General features: G+C 44.7%; 1 protein-coding gene across 2 annotated transcripts; it reads left to right on the plus strand.

Moving 5' to 3' along the window:
• Positions 1-2,038: 2,038 nt before the first annotated feature.
• Positions 2,039-25,133, plus strand: LOC112252287 (protein spire homolog 2). Of its 2 annotated transcripts, XM_024423396.2 has the most exons (16): positions 2,042-2,379; positions 2,499-3,015; positions 17,654-17,697; positions 17,890-18,267; positions 18,383-18,457; positions 18,593-18,757; positions 18,861-18,947; positions 19,089-19,209; positions 19,335-19,501; positions 19,979-20,201; positions 22,012-22,139; positions 22,267-22,404; positions 22,542-22,609; positions 22,835-22,862; positions 23,572-23,669; positions 24,052-25,133. In XM_024423396.2, the coding sequence occupies exons 2-16, from the start codon at positions 2,712-2,714 to the stop codon at positions 24,293-24,295; spliced, it is 2,268 nt and encodes a 755-aa protein (XP_024279164.1). In that variant the 5' UTR covers positions 2,042-2,379; positions 2,499-2,711; the 3' UTR covers positions 24,296-25,133. The 2 variants fall into 2 exon arrangements, with proteins under 2 accessions (XP_024279165.1, XP_024279164.1); XM_024423397.2 differs by having other exon boundaries at positions 2,039-3,015; positions 19,410-19,501.
• Positions 25,134-25,568: the final 435 nt, after the last annotated feature.

A 25,568-nucleotide genomic window follows, 5' to 3' on the forward strand; every position in this document is an offset into this window, starting at 1 on the left:
GAAAGCAGGGGCTTCCACACAGGTGTGGTTCCTAAGTTAATTAAGCAATTAACATGCATCATGCTTAGTTAGGGTCATGTAAACAAATCCCCAGTTTCCCATTCATTTGGCTAACATGGCTAGAAGAAGAAATCTCGATGAGTTTGAAAGAGGGGTCTCAGAGGAGCATAGGGGGTTTAAAGGGAGTGTGTGTGTGTGTGTGTGTGTGTGTGTGTGTGTGTGTGTGTGTGTGTGTGTGTGTGTGTGTCATTCACCAGATCTCAACCCAATTAAACACTTATGAGAGATTGTGGAGCGGCGACTGAGACGGTGTTCTCCACCACCATCAACAAAACACCAAATTATGGAATTTCTCATGGAAGAATGGTATCGTATCCCTCCAGTAGAGTTCCAGACACTAGAATCTATGCCAAGGCGCATTGAAGCTGTTCTGGCGGCCTGTGGTGGCCCAACGCCCAATGAAGTATGTATGTTGGTTTTTCCTTTATTTTGGCACTTTACGTTACCTGTACTTTACAGTGCTTGACATGACCCCCCACCTCCCCCATCTAGTTAAAGTACAATAACTTAGCATCACAGTATTAAGTATACGGTTCCTAATTGACATTTCAAGTGAAACATTTTTATTTGGCACCACACCACACTTAAAGAGGTGTTCCAGAGGATGGAAACAACCTAGTTATTTTTTAAACCTCCCGTTTTAAACTTGATGTATGGCTCATACATGCAAAATAAACCATGTGCAGTCCTCTCCCAGAGGAGAAAGGCACGTAATCCTTATATTTTTCATCTGGCATCATTTAGTGCATGAGATATGTGCTCGTTCCTAGTGAGCACATGCTTGGAAGCGAGTGGGATTGCCTGGCTACATGCACTTACCATTAGTTATTTTGATAACAGCGGAAATACATTGAACACTTCGATCAAATCCATGCATCATAAATTGGAATACATTTGAAATTAGAAGTAAGATCTGTTAGACCTTGGTAGTTGTTTAATTTCTCTCTTTCATTAGGCTGCATTTCTCTGGAAACCAAGCAGAAAATGATGTGCTCTAAAGATGCAATTTTATACAGACAAATACATTAGAAGACAATTGTCAAACCGATCAGAAACACTGCTCACAACCTGTATCTCCTAAATGGTGTCGCCAGTGTATTTTGTTTGAATTTTGGAATATATTACACAAAAGACTAGAAGGTTTTTACCAGGGGTAAATCACTACACAACATACGTAGAACTTTGATGCGCTCGAGAAATGTATACCTCAAACTTTCACCCAATGTCTAGATAAAATATCGCCGTATCTTTCTGTTGTGTCAACCATCCATCCAAATCAAATAATTAATCCAGCCGAATCATTACCCGACTTTCAAGGAATAGGACATTTGATGTAAACATATAAGTAGGCTATAACTTTTAAATTGTATAAAATGACATCCTCACAATCGCTTGCTTACCATAATCTCTACAACAAGGAAGTAGAGACAACCGAACATGAGGGACAATGTCGATTGGCAGGTGTAATGACGTCCAATGAGGTTGCAAGGGGTGTGCGGCGGGATCAGATCGGCACAGCATTGTCCAATGAGGTTTTGGGATTAGCCCCCAAGCGTGTGCATGTCTTTGTGCACAACTGCAGGGGCTTGAGAGCAATTATCTGATGATTTACTACACAACTTTCAGGGACCCTATTGGCTCTTGGGCACTGCTTTCAGAACTACTGGCTAAAAATAGAAAAGTTAACAAAAGTTATGGAGAGTCTCTTTAACCATATGGATTTTTCTGTTCATAATCAACTTGTGACTTTGCTTGAGGGGGAATGCAGACCTATTTATTTTTGGACCAACTGGTGCATGGATAAATCAAAGGAAAAAAATGTCAATTTATAACTGTAATATTAATATACTCTTTATAAAGTGTATACAAAGGGTGTATGAAGGGCTTGTGAATGGTTTAAGGCCTATTCAAGTTATGACACTTTCATACAATGTTTATTACAAATGTATTATTGATTTATAGACAATCCTATATGAACTAATGATGAACAGTCTATAACTACTGAGGGTTAAAACCCCTTTGCAAGCTCTGGCTATGTAATGTTGGGCTACAATCAGAATGATTTCATTGGGCCTAAACATCGGGGGATTGAGTTTCATGAATGAATTGTTTATGTGATGTATCCTCTACTTCTGTTTGTTTATCTAACAATATGTATGTGAGGGCTGACATTCTCACAGCGTCGAGGTCGCCACTTCGACAGATTTGTGGGTTTGTTGGATGACGCTCAGGCTACGTGAGACGGGCGGAGCACAGGGGATGCGGGGATGCACTGCAGCGGAGCGGATAATCTGGGTGACCGGACTGTCAAAATTGAGCGTATGGTCTATTCTCTCAATTACAATCATCTTCAAGGGTTTATCTATCTCTTCGTCATTGTTTACCAGTACTCGTCTGGTTGGTGGTCAAACATTTTCAATAAGATTTTCTCCTTGCAGGTTGATTGCGCCACTAGCGTATGATTTCCTCCTCCTGCCTCCTCTCCTTTCCTTGGCGCTGATTGACATTCCTGCAGATCAAAGATCGCTTTAATTTGCTGTTATAGTAACTCGCAGCTGTGGTAGTTGAGTTGGCGTGCTGTGGGGAAGGAAGGAACCCGGCGTGAAAAGATAATGGCCACAGAGCAATGGGATCGGTAGTTTACCGCAGCCATGGCCAGGTCAACAAACAGAAGCGGCAAGGATGGCGATTCAAGGGTGTCCGCTCCCACGGACAGGGCAGAGGCTCGGGACCTGAGCGACCCCAGGGAACTATCTCTTGAAGAAGTGTTGAAATCCTACGAGCAGCCCATTAACGAGGAGCAGGCTTGGGCTGTGTGTTATCAATGCTGCAGCGGGCTGAGGGTGCCGCGCCCGGCCACTGTGACAGGTGGAGTTTCCCGTGTGAAGGACCCGTCCTCTATACTCTTACTCAGAGATGGGATGGTTTCCCTACAACAACAGCCCTGCAACAACCGTAAGAGAGCTCTGTTAGCTAACCTAACTTCCTGACTGCCCTTTGCGGTACCAAAATACCCTAATTAACACCAGCCTAGGCCTATAATAAATTAGACTATATTGTAGGCCTAGGCTGGTGTTAATTAGGGTATTTTCAGTTATTTCTCAATTAATTTGATATTGATTCACTATTTGTATGTTGTAATTTCAACATGCAATATTGTTTTGAATGGGAAATTCACGATAAATGCGTCAGTAGCACTCCCCAAACAGAATTGGCTTGGATAATACAAATAGACGAAATGATCAATTATTCATACAGTACAGATCCCCCCTTGTATCTGCTAAAGAAGGTTTAGAGTTAGAGGTAGCTTTGTGATCTGTTTCCCATTCACAAGTGATTCACAAGTCAGAGTTGCTGACATAGCCTAACGAACCGAGCTATGACATGATAAGATAAAGGATACAACTGGGAGTGGAAAAAGATAGCAGGTTAGTAGATTACGAAATGTTGTAACATTAAGGGTGACTATGGATATTACTTAAACTGAGAGAAAAATATGAAATCACCTTATCACTCACTATGCTAATGTTCTGTTTCATTTTAAATAGGCTAGGCCAAATTTTATAGGCCAAAGTAGCCTATTTAAAATGAAACAGAACATTAGCATAGTGAGTGATAAGGTGATTTCATATAGTGGTAATAAAAGTAGCCTAAAGAAAACGCAGAAATGATGTCACAACACATTGGACAAAAACGAATCCAATAGTTTTTAGGCTATAGATCAGTTGCTGAGACATAATTGTGTAGGCCACATTTTTGTCCCAAATATATAAATACTTTTTTGTTTTTATTAATATTGAGAAATTACTGAATTCTATAATGAACAATGTAAATCATAATTAATAGCACTGACAGTGATTGATATCCCACTACAGGGTCCCTGTGTTCATCTTGTCTTGGGAGCTGGGGTGTGTCTTGAATATTTTTGTTGACTACACTTATGGAGTCATTTACAGAAGAAAGTCAGTCAATTTAATGAGCACAACAAAGGACATACTGCATATGTATGGGACATTTGTGTCCTTGCTGATGAGCCAATTATATTGCATTGTTGATGCAGTGATAGTGTTGGTGATAGTTTACCAGTGTTGGGGAAGCTACTCTGAAAATATAGTTTACCAAGCTACTAATTAAAGCTATTATTAGGAAAAATATAGTTTACTTAACTGAAGTTACTTTTAAAAGTACTCCCCTACATCCAAACTACTTTGTGAAAACGTATCATATGTACATTTGAAATGTCATAGACTACAAATTGCAAGAACAGTCACTTTGGAGTCATGCAGCTCTTAGCAAACTTTTATAAAAAATTGTGTTTGACCAAATACAATGCTATTTCTCTGTAAACAAATTAACAACAGACTTTCAGCATACTTATGGAGAAGGGCACTCAACATGCACTGTACTGACACAAATGACTGATAATTGGTTGAAAGAAATTGATAAGAAGAAGATTGTGGGAGCTGTACTGTTAGATTTCAGTGCAGTCTTTGATATTATTGACCATAACCTGATGTTGAAAAAAATTAAGTGCTATGGCTTTTCAAACTCTGCCATAGTGTGGATTCAGAGTTATCTATCTAATAGAATTCAAAGGGTTTTCTTTTTAATGGAAGCGTCTCTAATGTCAAACATGTCAAGTGTGGTGTACCGCAGGGCAGCTCTCTAGGCCCTCTACTCTTTTCTATTTTTACTAATGACCTGCCACTGGCATTAAACAAAGCATGTGTGTCCATGTATACTGATGATTCAACCATATACAGTGCGCATCAGCAACCACAGCTAATGAAGTCACTGAAACCCTTAACACAGAGTTGCTGTCGGTTTTGGAATGGGTGGCCAGTAATAAACTGGTCCTGAACATCTCTAAAACTAAGAGCATTGTATTTGGTACAAATCATTCATTAAGTGCTAGCTGAATTTGGTTAAGAATGGTGTGGCTGTTGAACAAGTTGAAGAGACTAAATTACTTGGCGTTACCTTAGATTGTAAACTGTCATGGTCAAAACATATAGATTCAATGGTTGCAAAAATGGGGAGAGGTCTAGCCGTAATAAAGAGATGCTCTGCTTTTTTGACACCACACTCCAAAAAGCAAGTTCTGCAGGCTCTAGTTTTGTCTAATCTTGATTATTGTCCAGCCGTGTGGTCCACTGCTGCAAGGAAAGACCTAGTTAAGCTGAAGCTGGCCCAGAACATAGCGGCATGTTTTGCTCGGAATTGTAATCAGATGGCTGATAGAAATACTATGCATGCCAGTCTCTCTTTTGCTAAGAGTTGAGGAGAGACTGACAGCATCATTTCTTATTTTTATAAGAAACATTAATGTGTTGAAAATCCCAAATTGTTTTCATAGTCAACTTACACACAGCTCTGCCACACACACTTATCCCATCAGACATGCCACGAGGAGACTTTTCATAGTCCCCAAATCCAGAACAAATTCAAGAAAACGTACAGTATTATATAGAGCCCTTATTGCATGGAACTTCCTTCAATCTCATATTGCTCAAATAAACAGCAAACCTGGTTTCAAAAAACAGATAAAGCAACACCTTGTGGCACAACGCCTCTCCCTTATTTGACCTAGATAGTTTGTCTGTATGCATTGATATGTAGTCTACGTGTGCCTTTTAAAAATGTATGTAGTTCTGTCCTTGAGCTGTTCTTGTCTAATGATGTTCTGTATTATGTCATTCTGTATTATGTTTCATGTTTTGTGTGGACCCCAGGAGGAGTAGCTGCTGCTTTTGCAACAGCTAATGGGGATCCTAATCAAATACCAAATACCAAATATAGTACTGCATGTTAACAGAATGTGCAATTTAGCTTATCATCAAATAAAATACAATTGTATTTGTCACATGCGCCGAATACAACAGGTGTAGGTAGACCTTACAGTGAAGTGCTTACTTACAACAATGCAGTTTTAAAAAATACCTAAAAAAAACAAGAAATAAAAGTAACAAATAATTAAAAGCAGCAATAAAATAACAATAGGGAGGCTATATACAGGTGGCACCGGTACAGAGTCAATGTGCGGGGGTACCGGTTTGTTGAGGTAATTGAGGTAATATGTACATGTAGGTAGAGTTATTAAAGTGACTATGCATAGATAATAACAGAGAGTAGCAGCAGCGTAAAAGGGGGGGGGGGGTGACAATGCAAATAGTCTGGGTAGCCATTTGATTACATGTTCAGGAGTCTTATGGCTTTGGGGTAATAGCTGATTAGAAGCCTCTTGGACCTAGACTTGGGGCTCCAGTACTGCTTGCCATGCGGTAGCAGAGAAAACAGTCTATGACTAGGTTGGCAGGAGTCTTTGACAATTGTTAGGGCCTTCCTCTGACACTGTCTGGTATAGAGGTCCTGGATGGCAGGAAGCTTAGGCCTCAGTGATGTACTGGGCCGGACGCATTACCCACTGTAGTGCCTTGCGGTCGGTCGGAGGCCGAGCAGTTGCCATACCAGGCAGTGATGCAACCAGTCAGGATGCTCTCGATGGTGCAGCTGTAGAACCTTTTGAGGATCTGAGGACCCATGCCAAATCTTTTCAGTCTCTTGAGGAGGAATAGGTTTTGTCTTGCCCTCTTCACAACTATCTTGGTGTGTTTGGACCATGATAGTTTGTTGGTGGTGTGGACACCAAGGAACTTGAAGCTCTCAACCTGCTCCAATACAGCTCTGTCGATGAGAATGGAGGCATGCTCGGTCCTCCTTTTCCTATAGTCCACAATCATCGCCCTTGTCTTGATCACATTGAGGGAGAGGTTGTTGTCCTGGCACCACACGGCCAGGTCTCTGACCTCCTCCCTATAGGCTGTCTCGTCATTGTCGGTGATCAGGCCAACCACTGTTGTGTCATCAGCAAACGTAATGATGGTTAAACACAAAAACAATGTTTCAAATGAAAATTAGGCTGGTCTGATGCCCGAAAAAGAAATGAAATGATTAGCTACTTCACCCATATTTTATATTTTATTTTGGCAAAAGAAGTAGTGTGTAGTTCCAGTATTTAGCTACACCACTGCATGGCAAGAAAAGTAATTAACTACTGAAAACACTACCTAGATTTGAATTATTTCAACTACCAACAAGCTACTGGAATATGTAGTTAAATTACTAGTTGAACTACATAGGTCACTACTCCCCAACACTGCAGTTTACTTATGTACAGTTTACTTTAATCACAGATCACAACCTGTTTGGTCATCACAATTAGGCTACTTAACCTCTGCAAATGAGTGAGTAATGAAGGCAATGAAGTAGGCTACAGGGATTGTTGGTTAAGGTTCAAGGTTACTAAGGGTGAGTTTTATATTATACAACAGGTGGGTATAATCCTGTATGTTGATTGGTTAAAACCACATTCCAGCCGATGTCTATTCCACAAGTTACCACCGGCTAAAACTATGAAGTTGAAATGCCTATTTACTCTGTTCCATTTCACTGGGCAATAGACTGGCTCATCAGCCCAGCCAGGCAATTTATAAATTTGATCTCCACTGTAAAAAGCATCTAGACATTATCTCCAATTTCTTTTAGAATAGCATTTGATTTTTAACAGCGGAGGTTTGTATAAACCTTGCTGTCTGTCTCTCTGACATTTGCAACTGTCACGACTTCCGCCGAAGTCGGCCCTTCTCCTTGTTCGGGTGGTGTTCGGCGGTCGACGTTTACCGGCTTTCTAGTCACCATTGATCCATGTTTCATTTTGTTTTGTCTGTATTACACACACACCTGGTGTCTATTACATATCACGTTCCTTATTTAACCCTCTGGCATACATTCCTGTTCTGTCCGTGATTGTTTATGTCGTTAGTGGTTGTGTTTTGTGCTAGTGCTTTTTGGATGTTCCTATTTGGAATTTTGCTTGATAATTTGAGTAAACTCAGTTATGTTACTCAATACCTGTGTCCTGCGCCTGACTCCGCTATAACTCTGCACCCAATCGCTGACAGAATCACGGACCATTCAAATGGAGTCAGCAGGTGCAGCCAGCCCTTCTCTCCCAGTAGAGGAGCGCGTTCAACAGCACGCGACCATGTTAAACAGGCTAGGGACAGCCATGGATCGCGTGTCGCAAACAATGGACAGATGGGAGAGGGGAGGCTTTCCTGTCAATCCTACTTCATCACCTCCGCCCACACCTCAACCTACACCGATGTCCACCCCTACGTCGTCAGGACCCAGTGGGATTCGGGCTCTCGCTCCCGGGAGCGTTTGACGGATCAGTTGCCGGGTGCCAGGGGTTCCTACTCCAGCTGGAGCTCTACCTGGAAGCTGTTTGGCCGGCCCCTTCCGGACGCGAGAGAGTGAGCGCCCTCATCTCCTGCCTGACTGGAAAAGCCCTGGAGTGGGCCAACGCCATCTAGGGAAGGGAAGGACCGACTCTGGATGACTACGAGGACTTCTCCCGCCGATTCCCGGCAGTTTTTGATCATCCACCTGAAGGGAGAGCGGTGGGAGAGAGACTGTTTCATCTAAGACAGGACATGAGGAGCGCTCAAGAGTTCGCACTGGACTTCAGAATTCTGGTAGCTGGTGCGGGATGGAATGAGCGGGCCCTGATCGACCACTACAGGTGTGGTTTACGAGAGGATGTTCGTAGGGAGCTAGCCTGCAGGGACACTACTCTCAACCTGGACCAGCTGGTGGACTTGTCTATCCGGCTGGATAACCTGTTGGCCTCCCGCGGACGTCTGGATCGGGGTCCGCCCGTTCCATTTCCCAGCACCTTGGATCCCACACCGATGGAGTTAGGAGGGGCTGCTATTAGTGGAACCGGGGGGGGGGACCATTCCCTGCACCAACTGTGGCCACAGAGGGCACACTGCTGGTCGGTGCTGGGGTGGTTCTCCAGGAGGTCGAGGTAGCAGGCGGAGCACTGGTGAGTCATCCCAGGTGAGTAGGCACACAACTCTCCCAGAGCCCCCTGTTGCACACATGTGGTTACCTATAGAATTTCCTGAGTTCTCCCCGCATTCCCAGCATAAGGCGCCAGTAGATTCAGGTGCAGCTGGGAACTTTATTGACCGCTCCTTAGCACATAGATTAGGGATTCCTATTGTTCCTGTTGATGTTCCCTTCCCTGTACATGCCTTAGATAGTCGCCCTTTAGGGTTGGGGCTAATTGGGGAGGTCACAGCGCCCATTGCTATGAGAACGCAGGGGGGTCACGAGGAGAGAATTAGTCTCTTCCTGATCGACTCTCCTGCGTTTCCTGTTGTATTGGGTCTTCCTTGGTTGGCCTCTCATGATCCTATTATTTCGTGGCAACAGAGGGCTCTCAAGGGATGGTCCTGTCACTGTTCAGGGAGGTGTGTAGGTGTTTCCTTAGGTGCCACTACGGTGGAAAGTCCAAACCAGGTTTCCAGCATGCACATTCCCCCCGAATATGCCGATTTGGCACTCGCCTTCTGTAAAAAGAAGGCGACTCAATTGCCACCCCATTGACAGGGGGATTGTGCGATAGATCTCTTGGTAGAAGCTGCACTTCCCAGGAGTCACGTGTATCCTCTGTCACAGGAGGAGACGGTGGCTATGGAGACATATGTCACCGAATCTCTGGGACAGGGATACATTCAACCTTCCATCTCTCCTGTCTCCTCAAGTTTATTTTTTGTGAAGAAGAAGGATGGAGGTTTGCGCCAGTGTATTGATTATCGAGGTTTAAATAAGATCACTGTAAAATACAGTTACCCGCTACCGCTCATAGCCAGTATGACCGAGTCATTACACGGACGCGCTTTTTCACAAAATTGGACCTCAGGAGTGCTTACAACCTGATGCGTATCCGGGCCGGAGATGAGTGGAAGACAGCATTTAGCACCACTTCTGGGCATTATGAGTACCTCGTCATGCCGTACGGGTTAATGAATGCTCCATTAGTCTTCCAATCCTTTGTAGATGAGATTTTCAGGGACCTGCACGGGCAGGGTGTAGTGGCGTATATAGATGACATTCTAATATACTCCACTACACGCGTTGAGCACGTGTCCCTGGTATGCAGGGTGCTTGGTCGACTGTTGGAACATGACCTGTACTTCAAGGCTGAGAAATGTCTGTTCTTCCAACAGTCCGTCTCCTTCCTAGGGTACCGCTTTTCAGCGTCAGGGGTAGAGATGGAGAATGACCGCATTTCAGCCTTGCGTAATTGGCCGACTCCAACCACGGTAAAGGAGGTGCAGCGGTTTTTAGGGTTTGCCAACTTACTACCGGAGATTTATCAGGGGTTTTGGTGAGGTAGCGGCTCCCATTTCCTCACTGCTGAAGGGGGGGACCGGTGCGACTGCAGTGGACAGCTGGGGCGGGCAGGGCATTTGGTCACCTGAAGGCTCTGTTTACCTCGGCTCCCGTGTTGGCTCATCCTGATCCCTCCTTAGCGTTCATAGTTGAGGTGGACGCGCCCGAGGCAGGGATAGGGGCTGTGTTGTCTCAGCGCTCGGGTACGCCACAGTGCATTCTTTTCGAAGAAGCTCAGCCCGGCGGAGCGAAACTATGATGTGGGGGACCGGGAGTTGTTGGCTGTTGTCAAGGCTCTGAAAGTGTGGAGACATTTGCTTGAGGGGGCTAGACACCATTTTCTCATTTGGACTGACCACCGCAATCTGGAGTATATCCGGGCGGCGAGGAGACTGAACCCTCATCAGGGAAGGTGGGCCATGTTTTTTTACCCGTTTTGTTTTCACCCTTTCTTACAAACCAGGTTCCCAGAATGTTAAGGCAGACGCACTGTCCCGGCTGTATGATACAGAGGAGCGGTCCACGGATTGCACTCCCAAAATTCCAGCTTCTCGCCTGGTGGCACCGGTGGTATGGGAGGTGGACGTGGAGATCGAGTGGGCGTCACGAGCAGAGCCTACTCCCCCTGAGTGTCCAGCTGGGCGTCTGTACCTTCCGTTTGATGTCCGGGATGGTTTGATCTGTTGGGCTCACACATCACCCTCCTCTGGTCATCCTGGCATCGGTCGGACGGTGCACTGCCTTGCTGGGAAGTACTGGTGGCCCACTTTAGCTAAGGACGTGAGGGTTTATGTTTCCTCCTGTTCGGTATGCGCACAGTGCAAGGCACCTAGACACCTGCCCAGGGGGAAATTACAACCCCTTCCTGTTCCACAACGACCGTGGTCACACCTATCGGTGGATTTCGTGACGGATCTTCGCCTGTCGCGGGGTAACACCACGATCCTGGTCGTTGTGGATCGGTTCTCTAAGTCCTGCCGCCTTCTTCCTTTGCCCGGTCTCCCTACGGCTCTATAAACTGCGGAGGCCCTGTTCACCCACGTATTCCGGCACTACGGGGTGCCTGAGGATATAGTTTCTGATCGGGGTCCCCAATTCACGTCTAGAGTCTGGAGGGTGTTTATGGAACGTCTGGGGGTCTCGGTCAGCCTTACCTCAGGTTTTCTCCCCCCTAGAGTAACGGGCAGGTAGAAAGAGTCAACCAGGATGTGGGTGGGTTTCTGCGGTCCTATTGCCAGGACCGGCCGGGGGAGTGGGCGGTTTACATCCCCTGGGCGATGATGGCCCAAAACTCCTTCCGCCACTCCTCTACCAACCTATCACCATTTCAGTGTGTGCTGGGTTATGAGCCGGTCCTGGCACCATGGCATCAGAGCCAGATCGAGGCTCCTGCGGTGGATGAATGGTTTAGGCACTCAGAGGAGACATGGAATGCTGCCCATGTGCGGCTACAAAGGTCCGTCAGGAGGCAAAAGGTGAGTGCCCACTGCCACCGCAGTGAGGCGGATCGGTTCTGGCTCTCGACCCGAAACCTGCCCCTTTACCTGTCCTGCTGGAAGCTGGGTCCGCGGTTTGTGGGGCCATTTAAAGTCCTGAGGAGACTGAACGAGGTTTGTTATTGGTTACAACTCCCCCCTGATTATCACATTAACCCCTCGTTCCATGTGTCTCTCCTCAGGCCGGTGATGGCTGGTCTACTCCAGCAGTCTGAGGTGCGGGAGGTTCCTCCGCCCCCTCTGGACATCGAGGGGGTCCCGGCATATACCGTACGAGACATCATGGACTCAAGGTGTCGGGCGAGGGGCCTTCAGTACCTAGTGGAGTGGAAGGGGTACGGCCCGGAGGAGAGATGCTGGGTACCGGTGGAGGACATCCTAGATCCTTCAATGCTACAGGAGTTTTACCGTCTCCAGCCGGATCGCCCTGCGTCCCGTCCCCCGGGTCGTCCCTGACACTCTCCCTCTGTTTGACAGTACTCCCCCTTGACGCACTGCTGGAGCCGAGCGTCAAGGGGGGGTACTGTCACGACTTCCGCCGAAGTCGGCCCTTCTCCTTGTTCGGGTGGTGTTCGGCGGTTGACGTCACCGACTTTCTAGTCACCATCGATCCATGTTTCAGTTTCGTTTTGTTTTGTCTGTATTACACACACACCTGGTTTCTATTACATATCACGTTCCTTATTTAACCCTCCGGCATACATTCCTGTTCTGTCCGTGATTGTTTATGTCGTTAGTGGTTGTGTTTGTGCTAGTGCTCTTTGTATGTTCCTATTTGGAATTTTGCTTGATATTGAGTAAACTCAGTTACATGTATGTTACTCAATACCTGTGTCCTGCGCCTGACTCTGCTATAACTCTGCACCCAATCGCTGAAAGCAACATTGTTTCAACATTGAAATTCGATCTCCAGCTATGTAATAAACATGTAGGGAGTCTGGACGAGACAGACAAGCAGGCAGCTTTTCTCAGCCAGTCGAAATCATGAATCAGATGGCATCATTTTTATGGAGATATACAGTACTACTCATTCCAGGGTTTTTCTTTATTTTTTAAAACTATTTTCTACATTGTAGAATAGTAATAAAGGCATCAAACTATGAAATAACACATGGAATCATGTAGTAACCAAAAAAGTGTTAAACAGATCAAAATATATTTTAGATTCTTCAAAGTAGCCTCCCTTTTCCTTGATGACAGCTTTGCACACACTTGGCATTCTCTCAACCAGCTTCACCTGGAATGCTTTTCCAACAGTCTTGAAGGAGTTCCCACATATGCTGAGCACTTGTTGGCTGCTTTTCCTTCACTCTGTGGTCCAACTCATCCCAAACCATCCCAATTGGGTTGAGGTCGGGTGATTGTGGTCTTCTGATGCAGCACTCCATCACTCTCCTTCTTGGTCAAATAGCCTTTACTCAGCCTGGAGGTGTGTTGGGTCATTGTCCTGTTGAAAAACAGTCCCACTAAGCGCAAACCAGGTGGGATGGTGTATTGCTGCAGAATGCTGTGGTAGCCATGCTGGTTAAGTGTGCCTTGAATTCTAAATAGATCCCAGACAGTGTCACCAGCAAAGCACCCCCACACCATCACACCTTCTTCTCCATGCTACATGGTGGGAACAACACATGCGGAGATCATCCGTTCACCTACTCTGCGTCTCACAAAGACACGGCGATTGGTACCAAATATCTAAAATTTGGACTCATCAGACCAAAAGACAGATTTCCACCGGTCTAATGTCCATTGCTCGTGTTTCTTGGCCCAAGAAAGTCTCTTCTTATTATTGGTGTCCTTTAGTAGTGGTTTCTTTGCAGCAATTTGACCATGAAGGCCTCAGTCTCCTCTGAACAGTTGATGTTGAGATGTGTCTGTTACATGTATTTGGGCTGCAATCTGAGGTGCAGTTAACTCTAATGAACTTATTCTCTGCAGCAGAGGTAACTCTGGGTCTTCTTTTCCTCTGGCAGTCCTCATAAGAGCCAGTTTTATCATAGCACTTGATGGTTTTTGCGACTGCACTTTAAGAAATTTAAAAAGTTCTTGATATACCACCGCTACCTTGTCACAACAAAACTGATTGGTTCAAACACATTTGAAGGAATGAAATTCCACAAACCAACATTTAACAAGGCACACCTGCATTCCAAATGCATTGCAGATGACTACCTCATGAAGCTAGTTGAGAGAAGCTAGTTGAGAGAAGCTAGTTGAGAGAATGCCAAGAATGAAGAATCTAAAATCAAACATATGTTTTATGGTTACTACATGATTCCATATATGTTATTTCATAGTTTTGATGTCTTCACTATTATCCTACAATGTAGAAAATAGTAAAAATAAAGAAAAACCCTGGAATGAGTAGATGTCCAAACTTTTGACTGGTACTGTACAAAGAAATGTAAATAGAAAACAGGTCAAATTAAACTAAAGGCATCTAGTTTGCTGTCTTTCCAGCTTCAGTTTGAAGTGATTGTGTTAGCTGTGTTGTTGGCCAGCTCCTTGGAACAACAGTGTCCTGAGGAGAGAGCACATCTTCTATGTCAGGTGAAATTGCGTATCATTAGCTCATCGTTATGGATGTATCCAAATAAATGTCACTAGAAAATGATCAAATGCAGCTACTTTGCTGTTATTCTGGCTGCACTGTTTGACGTGACTGTAATAGTTTTCTTTGATGCACTTTTAAAAATGTTTAACTCCCTCTGTGTTTAAAAAAAATGTTTGTCTTGTTCCCCATATTTCTATGACAACAGATTCCAGGTCCATATTTTGAATGTGGGGGAAATCACAGGGGCAGCAAACATAAAACAGCTCCAAAAGAGATGGAATCTTGAAAACATTGCCTGAAAGAGAAATAACTATCATCAACTGACAGACACATGATGAAAGAATGGTCTCTCCGAGACACTGGTCGTGTCCGAATACCCATACCAGCATATGTGACATTTTGAAAATAATACTCCAAATGCGTCTAGGCGAGTCAATTTATCTGATTATCAGCTGTTGTCAAACACGTGAGTCTGAAAAAAGATGAGTGAATTCTACCAAAGATTATGCATATGCTGTCAAGACATGTCTCTCCACCCAAACAATAGGAGCCGTTGTCCACAAAGCGGCCGGCAGGCTGTATAGCTCCTGCCGATCCTTTCTTTGGATTGCTGGATACATCTCACTCTTGCAATCCTTTTTTAATATTCAGTGAGGATTGCTGATGTCGACCGCCTGTATTCACTGGAGAGAGATGCTATGCTACTAGCCCCATACCATGAATATGCATTGTCATCTTGAGACAACTCCGAAATAAAGTGTTTAGAAAGTGTTTAGTCTCAAAGTTGCCAGGAAGTCACGTGTCCTACTTATATCAGACTCCTAACAACTTAAGCATTACGAAACTTCTATTCGATCAAATTAACCTCACCTAGCAAATAAGCCATTAATTTCTGTTGTTGACCAAATTCGAAACTCTCTTTGACCTCCATACAAAAACTCCTTGCTTGGTTGGCGAAACAATGAAAAAAGCCACCTGCTGAAGGGAGACAGATATTCCGCGGAGTTGGGCATCTCTCTTTTCGACTCTCTGAATCTACTTGCTCAAACGCCAAATGAGTATGCAGTTTAAGTATGTTTAAGTATGTAGCATGCTAGTATGGGTACTCGGACATGGCGACTGTCTGTGTCTCATTGGTTACATGAACCTAACCAAACATAATGAAACCTGTCTAACTGCTTCAAAAAGGATCTATTACTCAGCTTCTGAGGGGCTTGAACAGAAATGTCTTCACCCTCCTGAGAGAGAACAGTACTATGACTACGTGTGATGCCGACTCTTTGTCCACGGTGCAGATCTATTCAGACAGGCTCTGTTAATCTGGACCTAGTCCTGCTTTCAGCGCTTTGTTCTGGACAGAAGGAGCAGCACTGACCCCACACCCAGGCCTCTCCACTAGTCTTGGGTTCTGCAGCACTAATGTGCTGAACGTGTGGTTTCAGGCCTCCCGGGTGTCATTAATGTCATCTGAGCCGTGCGCTTCTCTGTACACACAGAAAACTGAGCCATTGCTGGCTAGCTGAGTTGTGACTGCAGCACATGAGATATATAGAATTTGACGACTATAAAATGAAAAATGCGCATTCTAGAGTGATACGGGATCAATGGTGGGAAAATGACGCATTTTGTCAGCATTTTCTACTAAATAGTGCCTTCGGAAAGAATTCAGATCCCTTGACTTTTTCCACATTTTGATATGTTACAGCCTTATTCTAAAATGGATAAAAAATCTAGAAAATCCTCAGCAATCTACACACAATACCCCATAATGACAAAGCAAAAACAGGTTTTTAGACATTTTTGCAAATGTATTAAAAATAAATAACAGAAATACCTTATTTACATAAGTATTCAGACCCTTTGCTTTGAGACTCAAAATTGAGCCATTGCGAGATGTTGAGATGTTTCTACAACTTGATTAGAATTCACCTATCATAAATTCAATTGATTGGAAATTATTTGGAAAGGCACACAACTGTCTATATAAGGTCCCAAAATTGACAGTGCATGTCAGAGCAAAAACCAAGCCATGAGGTTGAAGGAATTGTCCATAGAGCTCCGGGACACAGATCTGGGAATGGGTACCAAAAAATGTCTGCAGCATTGAGGGTCCCAAAGAGCACAGTGGCCTCCATCATTCTTAAATTGAAGAAGTTTGGAACCACTAAGACTCTTCCTAGAGCTGGCCGCCCGGCAAACTTAGCAATCTGGGGAGAAGGGCCTTGGTCAGGGTGGTGACCAAGAACCCGATGGTCACTCTGACAGAGCTCTATAGTTCCTTTGTGGAGATGGGAGAACCTTCCAGAAGGACAACCATCTCTGCAGCATTCCACCAATCAGGCCTTTATGGTAGAGTAGCCAGACGGAATCCACTCTTCAGTAAAAAGCACATGATAGTCCGCTTGGATTTTAGCCCGCTTGGGGATGTTTTTCAGCGGCAGGGACCGGGAGACTAATGCTTAATGAAAACCTGCTCCAGAGTGCTCGGACCTCAGACTGGGGCGAAGGTTCACTTTCCAACAGGACAATGACCCTAAACACACAGCCAAGACAATGCAGGAGTGTCTTCGGGACAAGTCTCGGAATGTCCTTGAGTGGCCCAGCCAGAGCCCAGACTTGAACCCGATCGAACATCTCTGGATAGACTGGAAATTAGCTGTGCAGCAAAGCTCCCCATCCAACCTGACAGAGTTTGAGAGATCTGCAGAGAAGAATGGGAGAAACTCCCCAAATACAGGTGTGCCAAGCTTGTAGCGTCATACCCAAAAAGACTTGAGGCTGTAATTTCTGCCAAAAGTGCTTCAACAAAGTACTCAGTAAAGGGTCTGAATACTTATGTAAATGTGATATTTCATCGATTTAAAAAAATGTAATTAGCCAAAATTTTTGAAAAACCTGTTTTTACTTTGTTATTGTAGATTGATGAGGGGAATAATATACTATGGCTAAGGGCTGTATCCGGGCACTCGGATGCTAACAGCCCTTAGCCGTGGTATATTGGCCATATACCACACCTCCTCGGGCCTTATTGCTTAATTATACCCATACAATTCAAAGGGGCAATCTGGGATTCAAACAACAACAAAGAGGACACCCTGACACTTTTTTGGTAAACAGCTGTGGGGTGGTGCTGGACAAATGTAACCGCTCTCAAATTCATAGATCGAAATGATCATTTTAACCATGTATTGTATCAAAAATGTGTGAGATGGGTGGAAAACTCTAGACCCTATTAGGGAGGAGAGCAAGCATAAAACAGTGTTAGTTATGCGGCTGCATGCCTACTTTTTTGTCTTCGTAGATGACACAGACGGACCTCCCCTCCCACCTATCGCGGAGCGCCAGGTGAGTTTCTGAACCCATCATCCCCACCTTGTAACATACAACATACTGTCATGACAGGTAAATCTCAGTCTCCTCTCCTCTCATGGCCAGTCTTCATATATATCTTTCAAGCAGCCCTCCAGTCCTCTCTATCCTAACAGCTTGTTGTCCACTGCTATTTATTTCCTCGATCACCTGAATCTGTCTCCTCAGCTGGTCCAGTCTCTGGGCGTGGCAATCTACCAGGCCCTGGACTGGGGTCTGGATGACAGTGAGGAGCGGGAGCTGAGTCCTCAGCTGGAGCGGCTCATTGAGCGCATGGCAGGGGGAGATCACAGCCTGGGGGCTGACTGTGGTGGTGGCAACGGAACTACAGATGAGGGCTACAGTGGTCAGGAGGAGGAGGAAGAGGAAGGAGAAGAGGGGCCTATGAGGCCAGTGCGTACATTACGCCAGGTGATGACACTTTGCGCTTCCAGACTGGCCAACCCTGCACTTGCCCCTGAGCACTACCAGGCCGTGTGCCGAGCCTTGTTTGTTGAGACTCTGGAGCTACAAACTTTCCTGACCAAAATCCGAGATACCAAGAAGGTATGTTCCTGATTTTGTTTATACCAGAGATTACAGATCACTCACATGTAAAGCACTGAAATCATTGTTAACTGAATAGTGGTGTTATTATTAGTGTACTATCATTTCTCTGTAGATGTTGAAGAAAATCAAAACAGAGGATCCTCAGGAAGATAGAGCTGAGATTGATGCACTTAAACACACAGACTGGGTGAGAAGCAGGGATTGTGTGTATTTGTCTGTGTCGTTGTGTGTGTATATGAGGATATGTGTATATACTGTATTATCCTTCATTGGGTTGATGGGGTCTGTGTGTGAGGTACATGAGTGTATGTGTGTGTTTCAGACTCGTCTCTGGGTCCAGTTGATGAAGGAGCTGAGACAGGGGGTGAAGCTGAAGAAGGTGCAGGACCAGGAGTTTGACCCACTGCCCACTGAGTTCAGCCTCACACCCTTTGAGATGCTCATGCAGGACATCCGCACCCGCAAGTTCCAGCTGCGGAAAGTCATGGTGAGCTGGGTATTGATACTGATAAGAAGACTCTTGATCAATGGATCAAGTAGTTATTTCTCCTGTATTTATGTCCCAGACCTCACTCATGTTCTCTCTGTAGGTGGATGGTGACATCCCTACGCGAGTGAAGAGAAATGCTCATGAGCTTATTTTGGACTTCATCAGGTCTCGCCCTCCACTCAAACCAGTGAGTGTCCCTTTCACTACAATTTATTTTGTTGACGTGACTGTAGTGTGACTGTGGCAGTACCTGGCAGTACCTCTGAGACTGGGTAATGTGTGTCTGTGTTCTCAGTCTGCCTGTGTGTTTTGTTGTGTTGCATGCTAGGCGTCAGAGCGAAACCTGCCCCCTCCTCCTCAGGAGAAGCAGTCCCTCCATGAACGTGTCCTGGCTGAAATCAAACAAGAGCGCAAACTGAAACCTGTGGACCCACCCAGCTCCAAAAGATGTATGGACATCACTGTCACTACATTAATACTTTGAGCTATACATGTAGTATGTTCATATTGTGGAATGTATTCTAAGTGAAATGTGTTTGAGAGTTCAGTGTTTGTGTGTTGTTTCATTCGCCAGCGTTTGGCTCCCTGCCTTGTCTGGCACACACTTGCCCGTGTGATTTCAAATCTACTTCCTGCATTGACCTGTCAGGCTCAGAGCTAGGGTCCCGCCCCCCTTCTCGTCTTCGTGTTCTGCTCAAAGCCCCTACTCTTCAAGAGATGGAGGAGATGAACATGTTGGAGGTTAGACGGAAAATAGAAGAGAAACTATATTGTTTTCTCATTTAAATGCACTACCTCTTACTGAGAAATAACAACTACAACATCAGTTATGTTTTCCTTCCTGCTTCTCCTCCTCCTTCTCCTCCACCTCCATCACCTCGTCCTCCTCCTCCACCTCCATCACCTCGTCCTCCTCCTCCACCTCCATCACCTTGTCCTCCTCCTCCACCTCCATCACCATCACCTCCTCCTCCTCCACCTCATCACCTCGTCCTCCTCCTCGTCCTCCATCACCTTCTTCTCCTCCACCTCCATCACCTCCTCCATTACCTCCTTCTCCTCCTATACCTCCATCTCCTCCTATACCTCCATCACCTCCTCCTCCTCCATCACCTCCTCCACTTCCATCACCCCCTCCATCTTCTCCTCGTCCCCCCTCCTTGTCCTCCTCTACCTCATCCTCCTCACTGTTGTCCTCCTGTCTTGTTGCTGTTGCAGGATGAGGAGTCTCCAGACAGTGGGGAGCTCTGCCGTGCTGAGAGTTTTCCCACAGCTATGAAACGGGACCGCTCCTTCTCAGAACACGACCTGGCTGAGCTCAGGGGGGAGACTCTCCCCTCACTGTCTGACTGCACCCATCTGGAAGGGGCCGTGATGCGGAGGGGTGAGAGACCATGGTTACACGTGCTCTCAGGGGCTGGGCCACCCTCCACACACAGAGGTCAGTATGCTCACTGAGACTCCTTTCACTACAGACAGTTTCAGGTATTGGTCAGCAGAGGGAGACATTTACTGTAATATGTATTCATGTGATACTGCAGAGCCACTCATTAGACTACTTATGGTAATATGGTTTATGAAACAGATATATTGGTATTTTTGTCATGTCAAATATTTATTTGTGTTAGAAAGCAAGCCTAATCAGATAATTGCAATTGAAAAAACATTAGTCTAAACTGTTTTTTAAAAAATGCAATAGAGGATTTTGCAACAAAGTTTGTTATAAAGTTTGGTATAGTGTTTATATCTTATTCAATGTCAGGAGGTAATCACATATAGGCCTAATGTGTGTCAATCCATTCCGTAAATTGCTTACAATAATTTCTTGCTCAGGTTAAAAGGTGTTTGTCAAGTCCTGTCCTTAGTTCCTTTTTTATGTCTCTATTTTGGTTTGGTCAGGGCGTGAGTTGGGGTGGGCATTCTATGTTTTTCATTCTATGTTTTGTTCTGTGTGTTGTATTTCTATGTGTTTGGCCTGGTATGGTTCCCAATCAGAGGCAGCTGTCAATCGTTGTCTCTGATTGAGATCCATACTTAGGTAGACTGTTCCCACCTGTGTTTTTAAATGTTTATTAACCTTTATTTAACTAGGCAAGTCAGTTAAGAACAAATTCTTATTTTCAATGACGGCCTAGGAACAGTGGGTTAACTGCCTGCAACCTAGCGGTTACTAGTCCAACGCTTTAACCACTAGGCTACCCTGCGGGTAGTTGTTTTGTGTTTTTTCACCTTACAGGACTGTTTCGTGTCATTCACTCTCTTTGTTGTTGTTTTTTTTGTCATTCAGTGTTCCGTTTATTTCATTAAATTTACTATGAACACTTACCACGCTGCGTGTTGGTCCGATGATTCCTATTCCTCATCATCAGACGAAGAGGAGAGCCGTTACAGCGTTACTGCTGTGTTATTTCATTTGAAGGGTTTTGTGATGGATACTAATCACCTTATAAAGACGTACAGATAGGAACTAGCGCAGTAAAATGCTAGAAGGACAACAGTTAATGGGTTTGATACATGTTTTTCTTTCATATCACAACCACCTTATACACCCCTTAATTTGTGAAATATGTATTGACTGTAGCTAGGAGAGAACAAAAACAAAGGTGGTTCAGTGATGTCTCCTGTTCTACCGCTAGGGGGATGTCAACCCTTTCTCGTCACACACATGCCAGAAATGTCAACAATGTCATCATAAGCAGCTGACATGTAGCCTGCTGTTGTTTTCTAGTTTTCTGATCCTCACTCTAACCCGGCTCTAACTCGCTCTAACAAGGCTGTAGATTCCTATGGTCTGGTTAGATGCTATAGGAGTCCACACATTTATTTCTCAGGGTTACATAGCGCCTTTTTCCTTTCCATTTTGCATAAAGACAGGTGAGACTTTCAAGTACCAATACCTAGGTTGGTACTTAGTCCTAGAGGTTATATCCTGTAGAAAGTATTTCTACTAATACCTAGCCTACTTTTTATTTCCTCTGACCCCAATTTAGTTCCTCTCTTGAATGTTAGAAAAACTGACTCGTATCATACTTATCAAAGATCCACTGTGATCTGATTTGCAAGTGTTTCTGGCAGCATGTATTAAACCCCACCAAAACCAAATAGATAAAACATGTCACGACTCATTTATCTAATTGACAGCTAATTTATGTAGCATACACTTTTGGATGATCAGAGATCTGACTCAATAGAACAACATGGACTGTGATTCAAAGCTTCTCTCTCATGTGTCTCCATCTCCGTGTTCCCAGCCTCTCTTCCTGTGCCAGGCTGGGTGCCACCCTCCCCTGCCCGTCTCTCTCTCAGCTCAGTGAATGAGACCACAGAGGGAGCTGAGACCGGCTCCAGTTCTCGGAATGGCAATAAACACCAGTGGATGGTGAGTGGCCCATTATCTTTGATAACCTCTCCACACTGGGTGCTCTCTGCTCCACTTCAACCTGCCCATTGTATTATACTAGCTAACTTCCTCTACCTACCACCTCCCTCCCATCTCTCTCTGTAAGGAGGAATTCAGTCACCCAGTGGAGAGTCTTGCCTTAACAGTGGATGAGGTCATCAATGTGCGTCGTGTGCTGGTGAAAGCAGAGATGGAGAAGTACTTGCAGAACAAGGAACTGTATTACAATCTGAGGAGAGGCAAGGTACAAGCAGTGACGTCACATCCTTTGGGAGCGTTCTCTCAAAGCCTTAATAGCGAGGTTCTATCTACAGAACGATATCGTTCTCTCAAAGCCTTATGAGCGAGGTCCTATCCTCAGTATATGCATGTGTCTCCCAGGTGTGCTGTTGCTGCAGAATTAAGTTCCCCCTCTTTTCCTGGCCATCCACCTGCCTGCTCTGTAAAAGGTGAGTACACACTACACAGTATGTAGTATTAGATTAGTACATGCTCCTTTTGTAATAACACCATAATCAAGTCATTTAAACTTGGTCCCTCTCTGCTCATGAAGCACAATAATAATGTTGTTTTTGACATACCATTGTGGGTTTGATTGAATAGTGTTCTATGTGTTTTTGGTAGTGTAATTCAGGGGACTCTTAACTCTGCCCCTGTGGTTCTCTCTCCTTCAGGTCTGTCTGTGGATTCTGCAGTGCAAAGGTATCCTACAGTCCCTTTTTCTTTGTCTGTGTAAATGCAAATTCATGTTCTTTGAATGTGTAATGTTTTCTACAGTGCTTTTTGTTAATGTTGTTTCTATTGAAAATATCTATTTTACAACCAAAATGTATCTAAGATATTCTGTGTTGGCTCATAATATTATTCTGTGCTTTTAATTATGTCAATTATTGTGATCTGTGCCTTAGTCACCAGACCATTTGGATTTGTGGTTCTGTGCTATGTAGGTTTGAGGTCTGGGCTGTTGAGTTTGTTGTGTGAGATTGTAGTTTGTCTTGTGCTGTGTAGTTCTGTGTTTTGTAAGTTAATGTATTCAGTTCTGAATACATTTTGTGATTGTGCCTTGAGGTTCTGTTGTGTGTTCTGTTGTATGGGATGCTATATGTGTGTATGGTTATGTTTGGTGGTTCCTTGCTTGTGTTTGTGTACAGTGAGTTTCTGAGTTGTATGAGTTTATGGTTTGGGTGTCGTGTCTGTGGTATGTGGCTGATGTCTTGTGACGTTGTTTCTCCCTCATACACACAGCCCTGTCTTTTATCATATTTCTTAATCATATCAAGTCTGCCATTTCCTCTTCACTTTCTGCCGATATGATCTCACTTAGTTCTTTAAACGTCCTACTCCTCCTCCTCTTCCTCCACCTCACCCATGCCTATTTTAACTCTCTGCTTTCCCTCGCCCTCTGCCACAGATGAAGATTCCTTCCAAGAAGATGGCCCACATCCCCGTCTACACTGTGGGCTTTCACAGCAGCCCAAAGAGCCATGGTCGCAAGAGTGAGGTCTACAAGTGAGTCTTATCTGTCTGTCCATCTTCATGGCCACTGAACTGTCTTTAACTTAGCAGAAGAAGTCTTTGCTCACCCTGGCCAATGGTAATTTACATGCTCAATCTAATCACTGTCCTTCCTCTAGATCTCTCAGCATATGTTATATGATGTCTCTGCTTCATTCAGATCTCTAAGCAGCCTTTATGTAGTAATTACCCATCTGATTTCTCCGCGGTCCATCTTTAACATCCCCCCTGCAAACCCCTACAGATGGGAAGGGCTTGGAGTTGTTCCAAACCATGTGACCTGATCTGTAAAAACTCCAGGCCCAGAAGGTTCCTCGTCATGTTATATACTGAGTACTCCCCTGATGGATTATAACACCTCACTCCCTCTCCACAGATCTCTGTGTACTCTCTCCCGCCGGTCTGTGGAGGAGGAGTTCCCCCACCTGTACACCAGTGGCTGCAGCCTGCGGGATGTTTGTGCGGACTGCACCAAGTTTGTGGCTGATGTCATCTCGTCCAGCCGCCGGAGCCTGGACATCCTCAACAACACCCCCAAGAGGGAGAGTGCTACACCCAAACCACAACCCCAGCCTCACGCATCACCACAGCTACCCACCTTGAAGAGAAAAGACAAGTGAATAGATTGACTGTTGGTTTACCCCACTTCCTTAGCAGGGTTGCCCCTGTGCTGCACTACTAACCCACTCAAAACACCCCACCATTCCCCCAGCCTGCAAGTACACACCCTCCCCCTGCTGAAGTGCTTGTTAAGGGTTGTTTCTCTGCCTCCTCTGTAGAGAGGTTCATAAGACGTGGCCTAGGGACAACATATAAGTCTGCCTTATCACACATATATTGACTTCACTCCCTGGTCTAATGCACAAGCAGAGAGGAAAGGCAAAATACGAGGGAGGAGGAAAGAGGTGAGAGGGTAATTGATGAGGATGATCGGAAAGAGGAGATCTATTTACTGTAGGAGCCAAGAGTTTAAGGTAAATATGGTAAATGTAGGGTAAATATTTAGCTCCCTAGTTGCCTTGTTTTAGTCATGAATGTAATATACTCTTTTAACACCAAAATAATACATCTTACATTGACACACCTTCTCAGAACACTGGATTTTTTTCTGGAATGTTAAAATGACACTATGGCTGAATAGAAGATATATTTATTTCACTATAGGTCTTTTTTTTAGTTTAGAATGTGCTTGGATTATCTGTGGTCCAACTTGATGATGCATGGTGGCACCGTCTGTCCGACTGTCTGAATGTAATCGGGTCCTAGAGGGGTGAAAATGGTCCTGGAAGGGACCTGTCCCATTGGCACCAAACTGGACTGGACTCCCAGCCTCCTATCTCTGCTGCTTTAGAATGACATTAAGCCCCCTCTCTCACCCTCGATGGTCCTGTGCGATCTGCTCAAATTTTCGAAACACCCAGTAAACCTCAACTGCAATAAATCTCATGTAAAAAGGAAGTCCTATGTCTACAGTGTGGATCTGTCCATCTGCTCCCTTAGAAGGCTAGGGAAGCCTTAGACCTTAGGTATATTTCTATAAAACTGTTGTAGTCTAGTCTGCTTGTTGACCTTGAGCTACCATGAGAAGATCTAAAGCTTTGTTAGATAGTTGAAAATGTCAATGAATATACTATATGCTATAGCCTACATGTTAAATGCTATTACCATTCGTTAATCAATTATAAACACTTATATTATAAAGTGTCTGTTACAATTTAATAGACGGGATAATAGAGCCCTATATTGAGAAGAGCGATGGACTAGCCTTCAGAAGATTTTTAAAAAGTAGGCCTACATGTCTGGGAATTTCTTGACACCCCGCCTCTTTCATGAATAAGTAATTTGAGTTCCCATTCATTGGCTGTTTCTGTCATCCGGCTCCGAGTTTTTCCT

Source organism: Oncorhynchus tshawytscha, linkage group LG06, assembly GCF_018296145.1.
Source record: "Oncorhynchus tshawytscha isolate Ot180627B linkage group LG06, Otsh_v2.0, whole genome shotgun sequence".
NCBI lineage: Eukaryota > Metazoa > Chordata > Actinopteri > Salmoniformes > Salmonidae > Oncorhynchus > Oncorhynchus tshawytscha.

What these genes read in the sequence shown, in the direction of transcription:
- LOC112252287 (XM_024423396.2), top strand. Translation starts at nt 2,712, where the DNA reads ATGGCCAGGTCAACAAACAGAAGCGGCAAGGATGGCGATTCAAGGGTG. An exon ending in CTCGCCCTCCACTCAAACCA is followed by an intron (nt 18,948 to 19,088) that starts GTGAGTGTCCCT and finishes GTTGCATGCTAG; the next exon opens with GCGTCAGAGCGAAACCTGCC. An exon ending in AGGAGATGAACATGTTGGAG is followed by an intron (nt 19,502 to 19,978) that starts GTTAGACGGAAA and finishes TTGCTGTTGCAG; the next exon opens with GATGAGGAGTCTCCAGACAG.